Here is a 20,799-nt window from a genome sequence, read left to right on the forward strand (position 1 = left end):
ACAGGTTTGACCCCTGGACAATCCAGGGATAAACCTTAGGTCTAGCTATGGCCTCAAAGTGTTATTACCAATGAGGACTGAGCCTTGCTAGTGTTTGAGCCTTTGCTAGTCAAGCTTGGATGCCATTTTTGTTGCCAGTTTGGTTACGTCACCTATGGATCACATTCCACTCCTTTGTAATAATAGTGTTAACAGTAGCCATCTCTCCTGTGGCTTCGTAATGCCCCTGAGATGACATTATCAGCGTACATTATTCCTGCATTCATGTGGATTTTTGTCCAGGTGTTGACCTACGCCTTAAGATCCAGCTTAGAGGGAAAACTGCCAGATTCCCCCCAAATCTGGCTCCAATTCCAAGGCTTCATTGTAAGAGATTTCACATTAAAAACACCGAAGATCTTCCTAGGAATCTAGAAAAGATGCTTAGTTTATGTGCTCTCAACTAATCCAACTGAAAATGTCCACAACAGAGTGTACAGTTATGAAATGGGGCAAGTACGTTCATAGACACCATTAAATATCACAAAATGGGAAGGGAGTTGGCTAAGAGTTTATAGTTTTTCAAGCAAGATTTGGACAAACGCACCTTCTATGCTCCTTCTTTCTATGTAGAAGAACAATGCCACTTAGTTGCATTCTAGTTGTCCCTCTTCCCAAAATCACAAGGCGCAATGGTAATGTGGCAAGGAGGAAGAGAAGAAATCTAGGTCTTGTGTCCAAATGCTCCTTAGCCTAACCCAGTACACATACTTAGGGTTGGTTCCTTAGTCATACATAGAATAGACCTATTGAAATCAATAGATTTAAGTTAGCCATGACTTCCATCCCATTGAATTCAATAGGTCTACTTTAAGTATGACTAAATCTGGATCCAAACTAATACTATTGGACGTTGGTTCATCTAGCACAGTACTATGTACACTAGCAGCAGCTCTCCAGATTTTTAGACAGGATTCTTTCCCAGACCTACCTTGAGATGTCAAGGATTGAACCTATGAACTTTTGCATGCAACGGATGTGCTCTACCACTTTGCTTAAGCAAATGGTCATTGGTTAAGCTCAGGCAAAGCATGTGAAGGATAAGTTTCTGCCAAGAACACTGTGATGGTGCTAGCTTGATGGATCAACTATCAGAATGTTGATCCAGTGGTGGAGAAGCAGGCAGCGCCCTGTCTGAATTTTGGCATTGCTACTTCTAGCATGCACCTCTCAGACTAACAGAGGGCAGCACTGTAACAGTGCTGCCTAAAAATAAAGCTTTCAGTGTTGATCTACTGAATGAGGGAGACGTTTGAATTGAGTGCAGGCACAACCTCCCCAAACATATAACATAGTCATATGACATAATCATCTGTTAGGTCAAAAGAAATGTGGCAGGGGAAGCTCTGCTTGCAGGTAATGTATGTTAGGAGCCTGAAAAATGCAGTGTGAGAATTCTGATGAGGGATCACCTTCACCCAGATTACCCCATGTACCTATGAGCTATTTGTTTTATTTGGGCTGGGGAGAGATGGAAGAACTTTAAATTTTCATTTAAGTTCTAACTTATCTAGAGCACCAGCAATGCCCCCAAATAGCAAATAGATTAGGGGTGGACAATTAGAAATAGGATCTAAATGACTGGGCTAGGTTGCAGCTAATGCAGAGAGTTATGCGTCTTTAGGACTTTCCATATTCTTCACTCCAATACTTGTGTAATCTCCAGGTACACACAAAAACGGTTCCTTCATAGAAGATTATGTGAAATCTTCTGCATGCCTGTCACTCCAGGTTATACCCACTGTCATAATCAGTCAGTCCAATGTCAAGAGTGGACAGCTTGGTTAGCATGATTTAAAATATAAGCAAATACTTGTAATTCAGATTTAGTCAGAAGATTAAGCCAAATATCTCACTCTCACATTTTCATTTATTGTTGCTTCAATGTAGGTCCATGAGAGATGCACAGCATTGGTAGGCCTCCTGTGGTTAAGATCCCATGTAATGGGTTGGATTCAGACTTAGCTGGGTTTAGAGTAGCCCTACTAAAATCAATGAGATTTAAGTTAGTCAATACGTCTACTCTTAAGTATGACTAAGGGCACAATACTATGCCTATTTAGAAGGAAAAAGTCCTACAACTCCCAACATTCCCCAGCCAGCATGGTTGGCTGGAGAGTGCTGGGAATTGCAGGACTTTTTTCCATCTAAACAAACATAGGATTGTGCCTTAACTCTGGACCTAACCCAATGTTTAGAGAACTCTGGGAACTTGCATTTTATTGGTGACAATGCTATTACCGGTATTTCTCATGAAAATGCAGGATGCACTATAAAACAGTATATATAAGGAAGTAGTAAACAACAACTGAACCTGTTACCTAATAGTAAGATTTTATCAATACCAACACTGAACTATAGATTCTGAAAGCCATAATATATTCTTTCATCTTTTAAAATCTTCCATCTTTTAAAATTTCACTGTGGATTCTTTTAGGTGTCTTTCAGTATTTTGCATCTTTTAATACATTGGCTGCATGCATTTTGCCCTAACCCATTAATTTGATTTCTTGCAGGCACTGGGGAGATACGATGCACACATGGTGCTCCCCTCACCCTGGAAAGGCTTTGGTTTTAGAGTGGGCTTTTTTTTTTTGCTTGTGCAGCAATCAGCTCCAAACACACATCCTGTGGTGAATGCAGAACTACTATCTCCATTGAAGTGAATGGGGAGAATTTGCAAGAGGTCTGTGTGTTCATTGGAATGCAATAAAGACTGTCCAACTTTCATATTTCTTTTCAGAATCAATATGATCACTAAAATGTTTAAGTTGTGTTTTTTTTAAAAAAAGTTCCCACAGAGTCCTAAGGCAGTATCCAACAGGGTGCTTATGCCTTCACAGACTCCTTTTTGCAAGCAGCATACACGGCTTACGCAAAGGAGATTTAGCACTTCCGGAAGTCATATAAGAGAGGTCCGCCAACCTTCCTCCTTCCAGAGGCTTCCTCTAGGAAGCGCTAAATCTTCCTTGTGTGAGCGATGATCATGCTTGTGCAACAGAACTGGTGGGACCCACCACTGATGGGAGGGAATTAGTGGGGACATAAGTACCCCACTGGATACTGCCCCTGCATTTAGAGATTACAATCAACTAATCACTGCTGCTCTGCAAACCCAGAAGACTAACTGAAATAAATTGAGATTGTGGAGTGATGCAAGTGGGTTACATGTTTTGCCACAATTACCATTTCTGGGTTCACACAACGTGCCAACTCACACTTAGAAGTTGAGTGTGGATTGTTTGTTGAACTGTGGGTTGTTTGTTGAACCCAGGACGTTTTTTGCAGGGTGTCTTGTTAACCATGCAGCATGGCTTATTCTTCTCAAACAAGCCACCTTAAGAACCCATGGTTTGTTTTTAAGTTGCTCAGGTTGGTTAATAAGCCACTCTGAAGAAAATGTCTTGGGTTCAGACAACACGCTAACCATGGTTCAACAACAACCCACACTCAACCATTGAGTATGAATTAGCATGTTGTGTGAACCCAGCCAGAGTGCTATATTAGGGCTCTGAGTTTAGCAGTGAACAAGGATTAAACGTTTGGTGAAACTCCATAATGTTTCCCAGAAGCCCAGTTCACCCCATTAATGCTCACTTTCACTACTAAGGTAGTATAGCAGCAGTACTTGGTGGATTGTACCCCAAATGATTATTCCAAGAGAGTCTGTTGTTATGTTAAAGCATCTCTTTGCTGTTAAAGGAAAGACAAAAACCGAAGCAGTCTTTTTATTGGATTAATCTGATTTTCGTCTTTTGTGCTGCCAGCTATCAAGATTGTCAAATAAACCAGATTTGATTCATAAATAATAGTTCCATTATCTCTACAGGGGCACTGGTCAGAGTACCTGAAATTTTAATTCACTTGTTCAGCTAAATTTCATCCTCAGTTCATGGCCATAAAATTCTGTATTGACAAACTTTCAAACCAACTTTGACTCTGAGGTATCTAGTCAACATTTTTCTTCTGTGTGGATATTAGTTTATTGAATAAGTGGCATCTGTTTTCCTCCACATCAGTGGTGGAGAAGGTATTTCCTTTTGACAGCTTTGCACGATTTATGGCTTTGCATGCTCTGAAGAAAAATAGTACTAAGCAAAAAATTCCAATTCATTACCTCTTAGTACTTAATTAAGTTCATACACATTGCACACTATAGGTGAACCCTGAAATGACTATGACAGCTGCTGAGCAGCAAGTTATATTATCTTTCAAAGATAGAATGACTTTTAATTATCTTGACCTCTTCTTTCTATCTGTGATATCCCTATATTTTCCTTCTGTTTTGTTCCTCTTTCTAACAGATGAACAAAACTAAGATTATATTCTGAGCCATTTTCTCTTATCTGTTTGTTTAGATACCCTTTTTTTTTTACAAATAATAAAGCCAATCTATGACCATTATCTGTATGTTTCATACAGCAGCAGATGAATTGCTTTGCACAGGTTCCTCTCGTAATGCTCTGGTAGTGAAAGGGGGTAACAGCCTGATAAAAAGCAGAAAGCAACGGCACTCACTATCAGCAGATTCAGAAATAAGTGTGCCCATGTTTTACCTGTCAGGGTTTTGTGTACAAACATGCATCTGTAAGAGGATCCGTTGGGTGAAAGTCTTAAAGCATTGCCCACATTTCCAAAGATGCCAGTCACTGAACTCAGAATTTAATTGGCTTGTTGATGTCGGACTTGCAAGGACTCGCTGGTTTTTTACACTGATCTGGTTAAATCCCGATTCGATAGAGCCTGATTTATCCAGAAGAGAGAAATTCCTGTTACATGGAGTCTGAGGAAATACTATGGACCGCTGTGGAGTGGGAGAAGGTAGCTTGCTACTTTTGTTAAATGGCTGGAGGGTGTCTTGTCTTGACATGGCTTCCATTACAGTTGAAGGAACATTCACTAGAAAAAGAAGGGAAACATATTTTTCTTAGCATCATAAAAAAGTTTTCAGAGATATTAAAAATTATTTGTGTTAATAATTTACACACACACACACACACAGAGAGAGAGAGAGAGAGAGAGAGAGAGAGAGAGAGAGAGAGAGAGAGAGAGAGTCTGCTTTCCATTTACTGGACAGAACAAGAGTTTAATACTAATGGTGCAAATGAAATGGACTATCTCAATGAACTCAGGCTTGATCTAAACATGCAGCAGCATGAGGTGGGAATGAGAGTTCTATGCATTCAAAGAGCAGTTGGAGATCCCATTTTTAATGCTCCCTTATGTAATAAACTCCCTAGGAATGAAAAAATAGTACAACAGGAAGTGAGCTAGAACATTTATCTCTAATGTCATGGCTTTCTGTTTGCATGAATCAATCAAAATCGAACTTCCCACTTGAAACTTAGGCCTAATCTACACCAAGCAGGATATTGCACTATGAAAGCAGTATATAAAAGGCAGGAGCCACACCAAGCAGGATATTGTGGTATGAAAACCATATATGGTATGTGTCAATGGGCCCCAACAGTTGTCAGTGCACTTCAATACTGCTATAAAGCAGTAGTGTGGCTCCGCTTTCATAGTGCAATATCCTGCTTGGTGTAGATTAGGCCTAAGTGGTGCAGTCCACCCTACCACTTCAGGTTTAGACTGCATGTTTAGACCAGACCTCAGTTAGCAGTGTTTGTCATGAGACACTTGTGAAAATGCTTGTAAATTTGGAAAACCTGGAGAATGACACCAAAATAAGTTAGCTGGCTCTCAAGTTAGTTCACTATTGAGATAGGGGGTTAGACTCGATGGCCTTGTAGGCCCCTTCCAACTCTGCTATTCTATGATTCTATGATTCTATGATAGTGTGATCATATTGTATCTGCCATAATTACACAACTTTTTGTTGTAGACAACAGACACAATTTTGTAATCATGCTTGTGAGGAATAGAAAGTGTACCCTTTCTATTCCTCATTGTTTTAGGCTATGCAATGTAGACCTCTATGACTTAAATAGAAGCAAGTTTCTCACAAAGTCACAGCTGTCATACACATAAATCTCACATCTCTATCTGTCTGGATTTTATTGAGCAGGAGGTGGGTGGGGATGTAGAAAGGCAGGCAATCTATATCTTGTAGTCCTTCATCCATGATGAGTTGAAAATACAATTCTGGTTTAGGTTATAGACACTCTTAACTGAACACTCCACATGCCCTACGAAATACTGGCTGACTTTATCTATGAAATCTGAGCATGTACGTATCAAAGTAAGCATCACTAACATCAGTGAAGCTAAACATGTAAGTATGTTTAGGACTGGAGTGTAAGATGCTTTAAAGCATATATACTTAAATCCTTAAGACTGTGGAGCTGCTCATGCTCGGAGATGCTGCTAAGGAGAAAATTGCTTAGGATTGTAGAAGTCTTTTCAGCCTCCCTCAAACATGGTGGTTATAGGAAACTATCCAGGGACAGACAGTCTGTGGCAAATTGAGATCCAGGGTGCTTCCAAGCAAGGCTTTTATAAACACCCAGCCTCGTTCATGGAATTTTATGAGAGGTCCACATGTCATCTTCCATTTGTAACCTTCCCATCCTTTCCCACTGATTCTTCTAACTTTTTCTTTCCACAGAAAAATCCATTAAGGAAGAAAAGACAGAAGAGATACACAACCTCTTGTGATTGGTAGCACTAGGACACCTCTGCCTTGAAGCATCTCCCCATAAGTAAAAGTAGGGAAAGGGAAAATTGGTGGAAACTGGGGACACCCCCCCTACTTGCATGGTTGGAAGTGCCTTCAGCTTATGCAAGAAGCTCTTTTCGATCCAACCGAGTTTATTCAGTATATGTACTTAATTAAGAGCCCATCTAGCTGTGACATTGCTCAGTCAATTGCTAATTGTTCAAAAAATAATAACTGAAAAGTAAAGAGCAGCCACAGAGGGGGCACTATGGGAAGGAGGGGTTGCTTTAACCATTTGCCCTCACTGTGGGCTGAATCTGGATTCCCCCCCCCCCACAGCTCCTATTTTCATGGGTGGGAATCTGCTACTGATATCATGGGAGTTTCCCTTCCAATCCAAATAGCAGATGCTGTGGATGGGATCTGGACTGGAACCATTGTGCAAGCAAATTGTTAAAGTCCCTCCCCTCTGCTACAGTCCCAACCCAGCTCACGTTCCACATACACACGTGCAATTATAAATAAACATGCGTGCAATTAAAAATTGTGTGAATAACATCCCACCTGATTTTGCCCTAAGATTAGTTCAACATAAGTCCCTTTAAGAGAAACAATTTACACCTACATTTCCCCATTATTTCTCCCTTTAGAAATTTATATGGCCATAAAAAGATGGTATAAAATATATTTTCCTATACAGACATATTCAAACAAAAATGTTACTTTACTGGCAGTGCAATCCTCTGCATGTCTTCTCAAAAATAAATCCCACTTGAGTTTAACGGGGTTTACTCCCAGGTAAGTGGGTATAGGATTGCAGCCTTATAGCACAATCTTATGCAATCTACTCCTATTAAATCCAATGGGACATTCACAAATAAGGCTGCAATCCTATACACAGTCTTACCCATTGAACTCAGTGGCACTTACTTCTGAATAAACATCCATTGCTTTCAGATTTGAACAATTAATTAAATAAATTACAGAGAATATGGGAATAATTGTAGCTGATTTCTTAAGTCACAGATGGCTACTCTGTTTACAGCTGTTCGCTGTTCTTGTTGTTTTTAATTAACTTATATCATAAATCATAAAATCAGCTGTATATCCTGTAACAAATAATATCAATGTTCATCTCACACTTTATGTTCTGTGCCCTCTCAGCTAGAACATATGCGGCAATCCATTCTATCTGCATATAGATCTATCTATGACGTGCCCTTCCAACATCACTGCGGAAGAGTCTGAAAATATCATGGTGTGTGCTGAATACACACATACACAATTGTTGTCGAAGCTGTTAATTTGTTTATTTATTTATAAGGCATCTTTGTTACGCACGGCACTTTACAGAGAATAAGAGGAGAGCTGCCTTGGAAATTCAGAAAAGGGAAACAACAGAGGAAGAGGAGGGAAGTAGAGCCAGGGTAAACAGGATCAACAGAAAAGCAATATGGATTGTTTCAGTTTTGCATGCTTAGGCTTAGTTACAGGTTGAGTTACAGCAGGACATGAGAACTAGGAGGCTGTGTCAAAAGTTTCACCAAAAAGCTGGGCAGAGTAATGTGTGTATTTTTCCACTCAGTTGCCCCAATCCAGCTGGGGGTCATAACTCTGCAGAAGTCTGATCCAACAGCTGGGATTGGCCATCACACAAGGGCTTTGAGTGCATACATCCAGCTGTTGTAGGGTGCCCATATGAAAAGGAGGACAGGGCTCTCGTATCTTTAACAGTTGAATTGAAAAGGGAATTTCATCAAGTGTCATTTGTATGCATATGCAGCACCTGGTGAAATGCACCCTTCGTCACAACAGTTAAAGCTGCAAGAGCCCTGCCCATTTTTGTATCTGGTCACTCTAGTATAGCTCCTGCTGAAATTCCCTTTTCTATTCAACTGTTAAAGATACAGGAGCTCTGTCCTCCTTTTCATATGGTCACCCTAAGCTGTTACACATGCATATATTTGGATCAGAGCCCTGCACTTTTGAACAGTTCATATGCCACCCCCACATTCAGATTAAATATGCAAATAAAGAAACATTGTCCCTGTGAACCAAATGGTAGCGTTTGGCAATATTGTCAGTGATCATTCTAGATTAAAGATAGTAGAAAGGCAGTATTCTTTAATGCTGTATTTTGATAGTTTGTATGCCATTCTGTAATAAGCATAAAAGCCTTTATGATGGCCTTGGACCAAGATATAAATTTCATACCTTGTGCTGATATGAAATTTCAAAATAGGTTTGGAAAAACTGTGATTACTCATGATCCCCAATGTGCTTATGTGGATTCTCCATAAAGTATGGCTACTATGGGAAGAAAGACTATATCCTGTCTGTTCATTAAAAATTAAAAATATAAACTTTTTGGCAGTCATATTATTTATGTTTGTGTTTATTTTTATTCCAGTTTATAGCCTACTTTTCAAATTTGCCATTTTTAAACCTTGCTATTTGTTTGTGAATAACAACCTAATTTTCACCTCTCATAATATTACACTGCTAGATTCAATGTTCAGTACAGTTCTCCAGCTACCAAGCAACATTTTTTCTTAGTGTCTTAAAACTGTACTTCGAATCAGAAAATCCACATTAACTGAATGCAAATTAAATGTTTACATATTTTAATTTGTATATATTTTAAGAAGGACAAGGAATTAATTGTAATACTAAATGTGAGACAAGAATTTATGGTATGTACTTTTGTAGATGAAATAAGGCACTTACAATTCTCATCCTGCGCAATGCACTGTAAAGGGATTCCAAAGAAAGATGTGTAGCTGTCATTATACCACACCAACAACTCTGTGCCCCTGGGAATATCCATGCAAGCTCGGTAGAATATATTTGACCTGGTCATAACAAAAAAGAAAGCATGAATGAATGCTTGGGACATAATTCTTACGGCACATCCATCTCATCAGCACAAGTGAGAGAAGACATCTCTCCATCCAGATCTCCGTGTTTCTAGCTGACCTGGCCCCTCCCTACACCCAAATGCCTTCTTAGAGTTACTTAAGTTAGAACCGGTTTGCCCTAAGGGGAGGAGAGAAAAGGCAGAACAGCCTGTCTTCAAATAACTGTAATAAAAAAACAATATGAGAAGATCATGGGAGAAAAATCACACTGGAAGGTAGCTATGAGGAACGACATTTTTGAACCCCAGTGGAATGCGTATTCTTGGTGTTTTTATGTATTTTTATTGTATGTTGCTTTAAGCAGCTTTGTTATTGTTTTTAGAAGAAACTATATATATAAAAATAAAATAAATGAGTCAATAAATGAATTCTAAATAGTGCCCCATAAAACAGAATAACAAAGAAAATAATCTAAATTCTAAACACATTGAAAGATGTTTAATAGTAAGTATATAATTTTGGCATGACATCCTTTTAAATGTTCTCAATATATTTTAAAAAATATTTCCATAAATTTGAAATATTTTTCAAGCCCTACAGTGTTTTATCTACACACACACACACAGAGGACATTATGCCAAAATGAAAAAAAATTGAACAGTTTTAGGGCACAATCCTATGCATGTTTAGACCGAAAAAAGACCTAAAACTCCCAGCGCTCTCCAGCCAGCCATGCTTGATGAAGAGGGTTGGGATATGGTGGAGGTGGCCCTCCATCAGCGGGGGAAATCTCTGCCGCTGCAGACGCCCCGACTCCATCTGTCAAGAACTTGGCAGATGGAAGCTGCCATGGGCAGTGTTTCTGCTGGCAGTAGCCACCGTATGGTCCCAAAACAGGGTGATCTGGAGGTGGAGATGATCTGGCTTTGTTTCCACTGGATCAAAAGCCCCTCTGTTCCTCCAAAACAGGCTGATCAACTCTGCCAATAAAGCTAATTGCACAGAGAATTTAAAAGCTGCCAGGCTGAAAAGCCCAGTGAAGCAGCCCCCCCACCTTTGTATCAAAAGACCTGCCACTCAATTTCTCCTTGGCCCCATTTGGTTTTGCTCTGCCCAATTGTCAGACATACAGGAAACTGATAAAGGACTGATTCAGTTTTATTGTCACACCGTAATAGGGAAGGGCTGTAGCCCAGCGTTAGAGCACAGAATTTGCATGTAAAGGTGCCCAGGTGCTATCCCCCATAGCTCTACATAAGACTGGGAAAAGCCCTTGTCTGAAATCCTAACACTGACCCAGAATCAGGTTGCCTAGAAATGGTTTTGCAGAGGCTTCTTAAGGTAGCCAGAGATTCTTCTGTTTAATTTTATCTTTGGGATAATCTACTAATCAGCATAGACAATACTGAGCTAGATAGACCATTGGTTTGTCTCCAAAAATAAAGTAATTATTTAGATATAAAAGGAAAAAAACTTCAATTTTTTAGTTTTAATTTTAGGTAACATTCGAATTGTAATCTTACTGATAACTTGGCATTTCTTTATTATTGCTTTTAACCTAAAATATCAATACACTTCCCAAAGCTTTAGCTAATCTCTGCTGTATGTAAATTTACATTTCTATAGGATCTAGATAATGACAATCAAATCTATGAATGTTTACTTTAAAGTAAATCCCAAGTTCAATTAGACCTTTTTTCTCTGTAAATGTACACAGGACCTCATCCTTCATTATTTTCCTATCATCATCATCATCATCATCATCATCATCATAATCTTCCTTCCATTATATTTCTGTCGATCATTCATCTTTCATTATGGCAAAATTGTTAGGTTTGTCTTATCGGCCTTTATGGATTGAAAGTTTGTATAAAAATTTAATTAATAAATATGCCACACACACTCCTCAATAGAGAACACAGAGATAAGCAATGTTATATACACCTACAACAGAGCTGGTAACTTGTAACCTACAGATATTTCGGCTTAAAACTTCCATCAGTTCTAGCCAGCATGGCTAATGGTAGGGGATGATGGTAATTGTAGGCCAAAACGTTTGGAGGACCACATGAACCTATGGGTTCATAAAAGTCAATAATATTGAGAAAACCTAAAGACCATATCCAATAATATCTCAACAAAGAAAACTATCAGATTGCTTCTGGCACACCTTTGTTAAACAATAACAGACACAGCTATACCAACACTGCCACAATCCTTATCCATATTTATTCAGAAAGGAGCCCTGCTGATTTCAATGGGACTTATTCCCAGGTAGATCTGCACAGCATTGTAGCCCTTGTGACCTCAGGACCCAAAGGTTGTCACTAATACAGGGTTCTAGTAAGCATTACCTGTCTAGCAATCCATTTACCTATTCGTTCATATTTATTTATTTAACATTTCATCATGGAACTGAGATTCAAAATTTGCTTAGACAGGAGCATATATATCAGTAACTATAATATGAAACTCACACACAGGTACATCCAGTGTTAGACCAGGCGTTGAGGAGGCAAAATAAAAAATGTTATCATGGCATAGTGGCTTGTCGCTTAAGCCTGTTACAGTAAAGTAAAACATCCTTATATGAGATAGATAGCAATTCAATAAATATAAGATGAGCATTCCATTCTGGATGAAATATTACACACCAGAATGATACAGCCACAGTATGAGGAAATGGCCATTTTTTACACTCCCACGTGTGAAGTATAGACATAAATAGACTTTTTAAAAAGTTGAATCTCCACTGGTTTCTGCAGTGAAGAATTGCTACAAATATTAGCCTGAAGTTTGAGATAAAAGTGTGCAGGGTTGGTAGGCCTTAAATGTAGCCTCTTTGTAAAGAATTGGCTGTAGTGGTGCAATTTGTTTCTTGTATAACACTGCCGACATAAGGAGAATCCTTAGCCACATTTTTCATGGCAGTGAGATATGCACTTGTCAACATATTTTGTCACCGCAAAGTGGCTCTTGGCAACAGGATCATAAAGATCAATAAAAAAGTGCAGATTCTCAATATTTTACGAGCAGCTGCAAAAATTTCATTTATCTTGTTATTTTCCTCGCTTACTGCCACCCTGTCTCAGGAGGGCACTGCTAGCTAAGCAGAATGCTTTTTCCCAACCTTCTATGAATATCTGACAAAAACTCCTGCCTCCGTCTCTTTCCTGCCCTTTCTCTCCACCCCTCCATCTATTTCCACCCAAGCTGTACATTTTATTAATTCTTTCCACCATTACATAAAAATCAAAATCAGGGCAGTGCTATAAATCACCCGCATCTCCTGACTTTTTTTTGGTGGTGGGGGGGACACGAGTCTACTTTGTACTTCACCCTTGTAACTTTTCATCTCTCTGTTTGGCTTCACCTAACATAAACACAGCAGCCCAGCAAATGAATGTGCTAAAACCCAATGACACACTTTGCTGCTGAAAGAGCTGAACTGTTTTCGAGCAATGGGTGGTCTCTGAGGCTTGGAGTAGGCCAAAAAAAGAAGAAGAAGAAAGTGTAAGCATACACCATTCCTTACAAGCGTACAGAGCTTCCAAAACTTGCAGAAATCTCTGCATGCTGAAGTACATCAAAGGGATTTTTCCTCCTTCGGATAATATTTCCTTTGCTGACATGTATTTAGTATTGTGGTTGGATGACTCATAAAGATAGCTTCGTGGCGTCCCAACGCAGTTGAAGCAGAACACATGCCAACAAACATTATTGTCAGCTTCAAAATAAAAACAAAACGTTCAGCTGAGGGTCAATCAATCAAAAGCGCTTTGAAGAAAATTCCATTTAGATATTACAAATCATAACACAATGAATTTAAACCAGCTGACTTTCAGTGAAGGGGACGTCCATGTACAATAAAAATTAGATGGCTTTTCAGTGTCCAACTTTTCTATTTTCTTACACTTGGATGTAGTCCCTGGTGATAGATGCCAGTTTTCTTTTAAAGTATTTTTGTAGTTCATTTTAAAAAGATCTGAAGTAATCGAAAACAGATCAACAGAGGGAATTCTTAGCAACAGAGTGAAATCCACTTAATATTGACAGACATTTAATGACTTTCTCATGGCCACCTTTTGCTTGAGACTTTCATCTGTATGTATGCAAATATGCACACCCTTATCCAGTGATTGGCTGGGGGCACAGTGCTTCTATGCACACAAGTACACCCCTTGTCGACAAGACCTATCCTACTGTCCCCTCAGTGGAAGGTGCAGCTCCACACATGCATCACTTTGGGTAAGCAGTAGCACCACATTTGTTTATGTTATGAATCAGCTCACATATGCAGGAACTCCAAGTGCACATAGGGCTCAGCATGAGGGCAACACTGAAATATGCATAATCTATATATATGACCATGATCGTCTCAGTACATCAGAAAATACATGGCCAAAGGGTTCTTTCAGATTTCAGAAATTAAAAACCATTAAAAGCTGAATGGAATAAAATCATCTTGACCATTCACATAAAAGTGAACGAAGATTGTCCCAATCTCGCCTCGCTAGGCAGAGAATTCCACTCAGAGAAGTCCCTGCCTTGCATTCCCACCAACCAAGCCTCTCCTGGTGGGGGGGGGCATTCAACATACTCATTAAATTGACATTCAGCGCAATTGCAGTTGACTTTTCTTTTACATAAAAAAAATGTTGGTGTTTCAGTTTTACACAAATCAACCCTTTTTTTTTGCGCCCTTTGTCTATTTTGATGCTTAGCCAGAAAAAAATACAATTTGACCATTTGTCTTGTTATGAAACTGGGTGCCTCATGCAAAAACTACATTTTTCCTCTTTTTCATCTGTGAAAATTATTTTAATTAATATAAACAAGATTAAAGCTCATTGCTATCGTTATTATTTGCGGGGGAGGAAGCACACACCCCTAGCTAATACAGCAGTTGCCAAACTGGCCAAACCTTCATATTGCTCTAATGTCTAGTAGTGCCAAACATATGGTGACCATATGGAAAGGAGGACAGGGCTCCTGGATCTTTAACAGCTGTACAGAAAAGGAATTTCTGTAGGTATCATTTGTATGCATGAAATTCCATCTTCACCACAACAGTTAAAGCTGCAGAAGCCCTGCCCTCTTTTGTACCTGGTCACTCTAGTATAGCTCCTGCAGCTTTAACTGTTGTGATAAAGAGGGAATTTCACCAGGTGCTGCATGCATACAAATGACACCTGCTGAAATTCCCTTTTCAATACAGCTGTTAAAGATACAGGAGCCCCATCCAACTTTCCATATGGTCACACTAGTCAAACAGTTACTTTTTATTTTAAGAGGGAAATATTTGTTTATTATTGAGAGCCCATATATTTATGCAGCAAATATACTAGGCTTTTGCTTTGATTGCAAATATGAGCTCATAGTCACCACAGTCATACATCCAGGCTCAACTTCTCATTTTTGCCTTACTCCTGAATGAACTATAGACCCTGGTCTTCTTTGTAGGCCAAGGCTTATCGGAAGGGGCATCTGGAGTGCTGTCTGTTGTCCCCACAAAAGAACTGCTTTCTCCTACTGCATGTGAAGAAAACTGGTCTCCAGTATTTTGAAGCCGAAATGCCACTAACATTTGAAAGATGGAAACAGAGGGCACTGTATTATGGAAAGCAATGTCCTTGTTCCCCATGTATGGCTGCCAAGGTTTGCTGTGAAGGGTGCTACTGTGCCTATAATAGCTGCACAGAAGGGACATGTTTAGCAGGTGTGACTTCTCTCAAGTCCACAGCACTGTGATGGGAAAACCTATGTCTGCCAAAAACAAAACAAAAAAACCCTATTTATTAACTTCTCAGGGACTTTGAACCATGTTACTTTCCCGTACTTGTGTTCTTGGAATGTGTGCAGTGAAGAGGCTGGGAAACGGCAAAAGACATAGTTTGTTGTAATATCTGGATAATGTGGTGTGATGAGAGTTTGCTGACCCACACATCTGTCTCAGGATTGTGCTTCACAATACACACATGTAATTTTCTAGTCACTTCTCTATATTCATTTTGGGAATCCAAGTAGAAGCATGAATATGCAACGTGGGGCTTTAAGAGCCCAAACAGGTATTACTTTATCTGTTCTGGTCCGTGACTGAAATAAATAAACTGAAACTAGTATTACTTTAAATGTGTGTCTATCTGCTACATCCTTCTTTTTTACTTTAGTGTATGTGCAGGGTCTCCAATCTGGATTGGGACCCAGGCTCAGAGGGCTTTTAAGATCCAAATCAGGGCCCCCGAGCCTACCCTAGAGTAAAAATGAAAAGAAGACACACATTTAAAATAATGTCTGTTTTGGCCCTAAGTTATCCATTAGCAAGGAGTTGTTCTTATGGATGGTTTTAAAGAAGTTTAAGGCATATAAGTCTATCCGTAAGAATTAGTCATGACAGCTAATTGGAACATCCAGGTTTAGAGGCGGTTGCTGAGGGGCAAGCTGCCAGGCTACAGCCTTCATGCCTTGCTTGTGGGTTTCTTATTAGAAACTAGCCGTTTCTACACCTGCCTTTTTCCCCAGGATTGTTCTGGGATCATCCCTGTGCATCCAAATGACACATAGGGGATCCCGGGAGCAGGCAGGGACGATCCCTCCATTTTCCTGGGATAATCCTTAGGTGTAGAAACGGCCTAAGGTTTCAATTCTATACCCACTTGCCTTGAAGTAGCCCCACTGAATTCAGAGGGATTTACTTCTGACATGGATACTATAAGGTTGCACTCCTATACACACTTACCAGGGAGTAAGTGCAATCGAGTTCAATGGGGCTTATGACTACACAGGATACACCACAGAAGAATTTTCAGTCTGATCTAGAAGGGCTCATCTTATATTCTTATGATCAGAGATTCAAATCTCCACTTTTTTGTCTAATGCAGATGCAGCCAGCCCATTAGCCTATCCTATAAACAACTGGTTGGATCCAAAGATATGCCCACAGAAAACATCCTTGCAGTGGCACTGTTCTGAAAATGGTTGTACAACAGCTAGCAGAAATCTTGGCACAACAGAGATTTAGCACTAGCATGCATCTCTAGATGTTGTGCAATACCTGGTGCAAGAGATGGCACAATGCTTTCTGTGATAACAGAAGCACGCTATTGGCTTTTCTTATGCGAGGATCTGGCACTAATTCAGGAAAGGGTCTTCCACTAGCAGAGTGGATGTTCTGGATCCATCCTAGTAAGTCCAACACCTAGTCATGAAAACTAAGAGAGTTTCAGTCGTCTTTATATTTATAAAGCCATGTGCTTGCTTAAGTGAAGTGAGCCATTCACAAAACACGTCCTAATAGATTGATTTCTGACACACATTTCTTTGACAAGACTTGCATCATAGCAAATAAATTGAGATAGTCAGAAAATAAATGGAATCCTACTTTACCTGTACTGGACAACGGTTAAGTTTTGCTCCCCACAGTGCCGTGCACATCGAATATACCTCATCCAACTTGACTTACTGGGTTCCCCACCATCAATAAAGTGCTGCAGTGTCCCATCCTGGTCATATATCTGAAAAAGAGGCCAGAAGGTCAAGTAGTTAGAATGAATCATCAGCAGTCATTTTCACTGCTCTGCCGGTGTTTCTTTGTGTCTGTTCCAGAAATTTATTGCAATGAGATTTCACAGCTTATTAATGTTCTCAGAAACCCAAATGGAACATAGGACAAAATATTTTTAGTGATGGAAGTTTGTCATGCTTCTCTTATCAGGCCAATCTTTCCGACATTTAGCGTATTCTTTGTGTAGCAAAGATGTAACCATATTTCCCAAAGAATATTTAACCTATTTTGACAGGCCAGACTTAAATAATGAACTGTCATGTAAACAAACACACACACACAAATTTGGATGCAAGAACTGCACGGGAAAATCTGGAGAAGGGTCAGTGTTCTCTGAGCAAATATTTAGCCCCTTTTTCTTGTTGTTGCACTGAAAACTTTCAATGATCGGATACTTCCCAAAGTGAATTGCAGAATGCTAACGGAGAAATAATGTGAGGAAGCATCATGCTGGGAGAAATATGTGCCATTCCTACAGCATTGGACACCTAACTGAACTTATATAAATGAAACTAACAACTTAAACACTGAAGGACCAAAGTTAATTTGGGCACAGTATAGTATACTAGGTTTTTAGCTCTACCATCTGGCTAAATGGAAGACACCCATAGGAGCTTCAGTTTCTAGAGATGAACCTGGCAAAAAGATATGGCAATTTCTGTGATGAAGTAAGCAATGGGAATCTGGGAAGCTCTAAGGCCAAACCACTGGTTCAGCTAACTCAGTACTGTCTAAACTGACTGGCAGCAGATTTCCAGGGTTTCACACAAGAGCAGGGCCAACCCTACCATTAGGCAAAGTGAGGCAGCTGCCTCAGGCAACAGATACTGAAGGGTGGGGAGCAAACAGAGCTTTTTGTGCATGCAGTCTGCCCTGTCCCCACTAAGCAAGCTTGCTGCCCTCAGGTGCAGTGGAAGATGCTATCCCTTCACTGGTGTTGAAGGGATTCAACTGCCTGCCTTATCAGTTTTTGTACATAGAATGAGGTAGGGGGGAGGCATCTGGGCAGCAAAATGTCTTGGAGCGGACCTGAACAACAGTCTTAACCAGCCCTACCTGGAGATACCAGGCACTGAACCTGGGACTGTTTGCATGCAAAGCATATGCCCTAACACTGAACTACTATCCGAAGGGGGGGGGGGGCAATCCCATGGTTTGTTTGTTTTTTAAATTATTGACAGTGGATGGGAAACAATTACTTTAAATCATTCTTAACTATGGGGAGTTCTTTCTTTTTCTTTGAATAAAGAATGAACAACTGGATTAGAAGAAAGTGTCCTTTAAAAAAATGACATTCTTTATGGGGATATGAAAACCATGGTTTAAAGGGTACTATATTTTTAACTAACACCTTTTCTTTTGAGCTTTGCTCTTTTACCAAGGTTAAAGAATCAAATCTTTATGAGGGTTGTGAATGTTTAATACTTTCTTTTTGTGACTCTCATGATTATTTCATATGCTTTCAGCTTTCTGGGGAATTAGGAACAGAAGAGCTAAACAAAAAAGCAAAGCAAAAGTATTCCTTAGGGCTCATTGCTCTTGACTGGAAGGGATAAGTGAAAATGCGCTTATCCCTAAAGCAAGAGAAAGCAAAATCCTCTCTTCAGAAACCTTCCTGACCCATTCAGAACTGACCACAGCATGCAACATGCAGCATGCTCACAAAAAAGCTACTCATGCTGTTCTTGGCTCAATGACCAGTTAACCCCAAAAGAAAGTTGTATGGAATAAAGAAGGTGAAGCCCCATGATGATCAACTGGGAAAGCTCTATAGCATTCAGTAAAATGAAAAGGCATACTTCTCAGCAATTCTCTTTTGTTCTTTCACTGATTATATACAAACACACACACACACACACCTCTCTTAGTATTAACACATCAGTATGCAAACTTAAAATAGTCATATACTTATAAAGGAAGGGATTTGGCCTGCGTCTTGCGATACCTAACGTAACATAGATTCCATGGGGAAGCACCCTAAGAGGTCAAAAAGTACTGGCAAGCATCTTCTAAACCTCCATGTTGCAGTTATACAGGTGTTATTTCTAATTTTGCATACTCCAGCAAGAACTCTTTTTCCTGTATGTGAGAGTTTTATAAGAATTAAATGTTATTAATTTACTGTTATTTTGAACTTTTTCATGTAAATGCTTGGTGATTATTCCTGCTGAAAGATGGTATATACATATTATAAACAAATGAACGTATATTTCCTTGACCATAGGATGGACATTGGCATAAACTTGTGAGAGTAACTCAGTGAAGTAGGATATCTTGGCTAATAGGACAGAGCCTGTTAACATAACAATTTATTGCACGAGTAATTGGCCACTCACAGAAGTTTGCATGTCCTTTACATGACTCAGTCAACCTCCTGGATGTCTCCCACACTTTTCTCCAGTAATTTCGCTTTTAAAAAATTCAGAGATAATGTAATATTTATCGTGGGATGACCCCAGTGTATAAAGCCTGTGTAGTGCTATAATTCCACCACTAGATGGCACAGTTTCATTGAACAGAATAGTATGGTAGTCTTCCCCAACCTAGCACACTCCAGAGGTGTTGAATGCCAACTCCGATCATTCCCAGCCAGAGTGGTTGGCCATGCCTCTCTTCCCATCATCATTTGTTTAAAAGAATGTCTTTCACTGGATTAGTAATTCCAATCTTTGAACAGTGATAGATGCTCATAGTTCAGTTTATGTATTTGAAGATTGTAATTTACCCTACACAAGAGTTACAAAAGCTGCTGAAGTATGATGAGGCAGTAACAGTACTGTGGAAGTGCTTTCCCAATTTCATTTATCTAAAATACTGTGCATTTCAAATATTAAACTACACTAAATGAGAACATAATACTGTCATTCTGGGTCGAACTAATAACCATCTAGCCTAGTATTCTGTCTCCACAAATGGCCAAATCCAGATGTTTTAACAGCACAGACTGTTAATAGAGTCCCTGTAGTCTGTTACAAGTCACTTTGTTTAAAATAGTACAGTATTAGGACCATCTTAAGTATTAGGATGGATGCCCTTAGCATCTTGTACAATAGCTATTGATATTCTTTCTATCTTCTCAGACATTTTGCTGTACTTTTTTCAATTTCATTAAGCTATTGGCAATTACTGTTTCTGGTGAAGAGAATTCCCGAGGTTAACTTTGTACTAGAAGGAAAAATAAAATTCAGTTCATTGTCTAGAGAAAATAAATATACTGAATAAGGAAGAAACGATGCAATGTTTTCAGTAACCCCAACAAGACAAGCCTAGTAAGCAGTTAGCCGGGCTAAAGTACAAACTCATGGGCAATCAAAAGCACTGCACATCAAATTCCACTAGAAATCTTCTTCTGAAAACACTTACTCTAATCTATATTTTTCAAGAAAACAAAAGTCATTTTTGCATGACTTATGTGTGTACGAATTTGTATGAGGGAGGGAGGAATGGGATCATAGCAGTAGGCCATGTTCCTGATCTGTATTCAGTACATGGTATGAATAGAGCCTACATGAGGAGCAGAACAGGAACAGTGCATATGCCTCTCTCTGATCTATCAGGACCCCTGGAAAAGTACAATTCCTAACCGCTTGTAGATATCCTGAGTTTGATCCAAGATCTGCGTTCTGCGAGAGGAAGGGACCTTCTGCGAAATAAAGGACTCCTATCCAGGAAGGTCCACCACTCACCCAATTTTAGGAATCCCCCTTACCCTTAAACCC

The 20,799-nt window shown here is 39.5% G+C and overlaps 1 protein-coding gene across 1 annotated transcript in view; it reads right to left on the reverse strand.

Annotated features, from left to right (window-relative positions):
* PRDM6 (PR/SET domain 6) overlaps positions 1-20,799 on the reverse strand; it is a 103,824-nt gene that overhangs the window by 19,334 nt on the left and 63,691 nt on the right. The window contains exons 3-5 of the mRNA XM_063128600.1: positions 16,903-17,030; positions 9,386-9,510; positions 4,596-4,938 (exon numbers count right to left, since the gene is read on the reverse strand). Of these exons, the coding sequence (XP_062984670.1) occupies positions 4,596-4,938; positions 9,386-9,510; positions 16,903-17,030 (596 nt within the window). The remainder of the gene's footprint in view (positions 1-4,595; positions 4,939-9,385; positions 9,511-16,902; positions 17,031-20,799) is intronic.

Source organism: Elgaria multicarinata, chromosome 6 (assembly GCF_023053635.1).
Source record: "Elgaria multicarinata webbii isolate HBS135686 ecotype San Diego chromosome 6, rElgMul1.1.pri, whole genome shotgun sequence".
NCBI classification, from domain to species: Eukaryota; Metazoa; Chordata; class Lepidosauria; order Squamata; family Anguidae; genus Elgaria; species Elgaria multicarinata.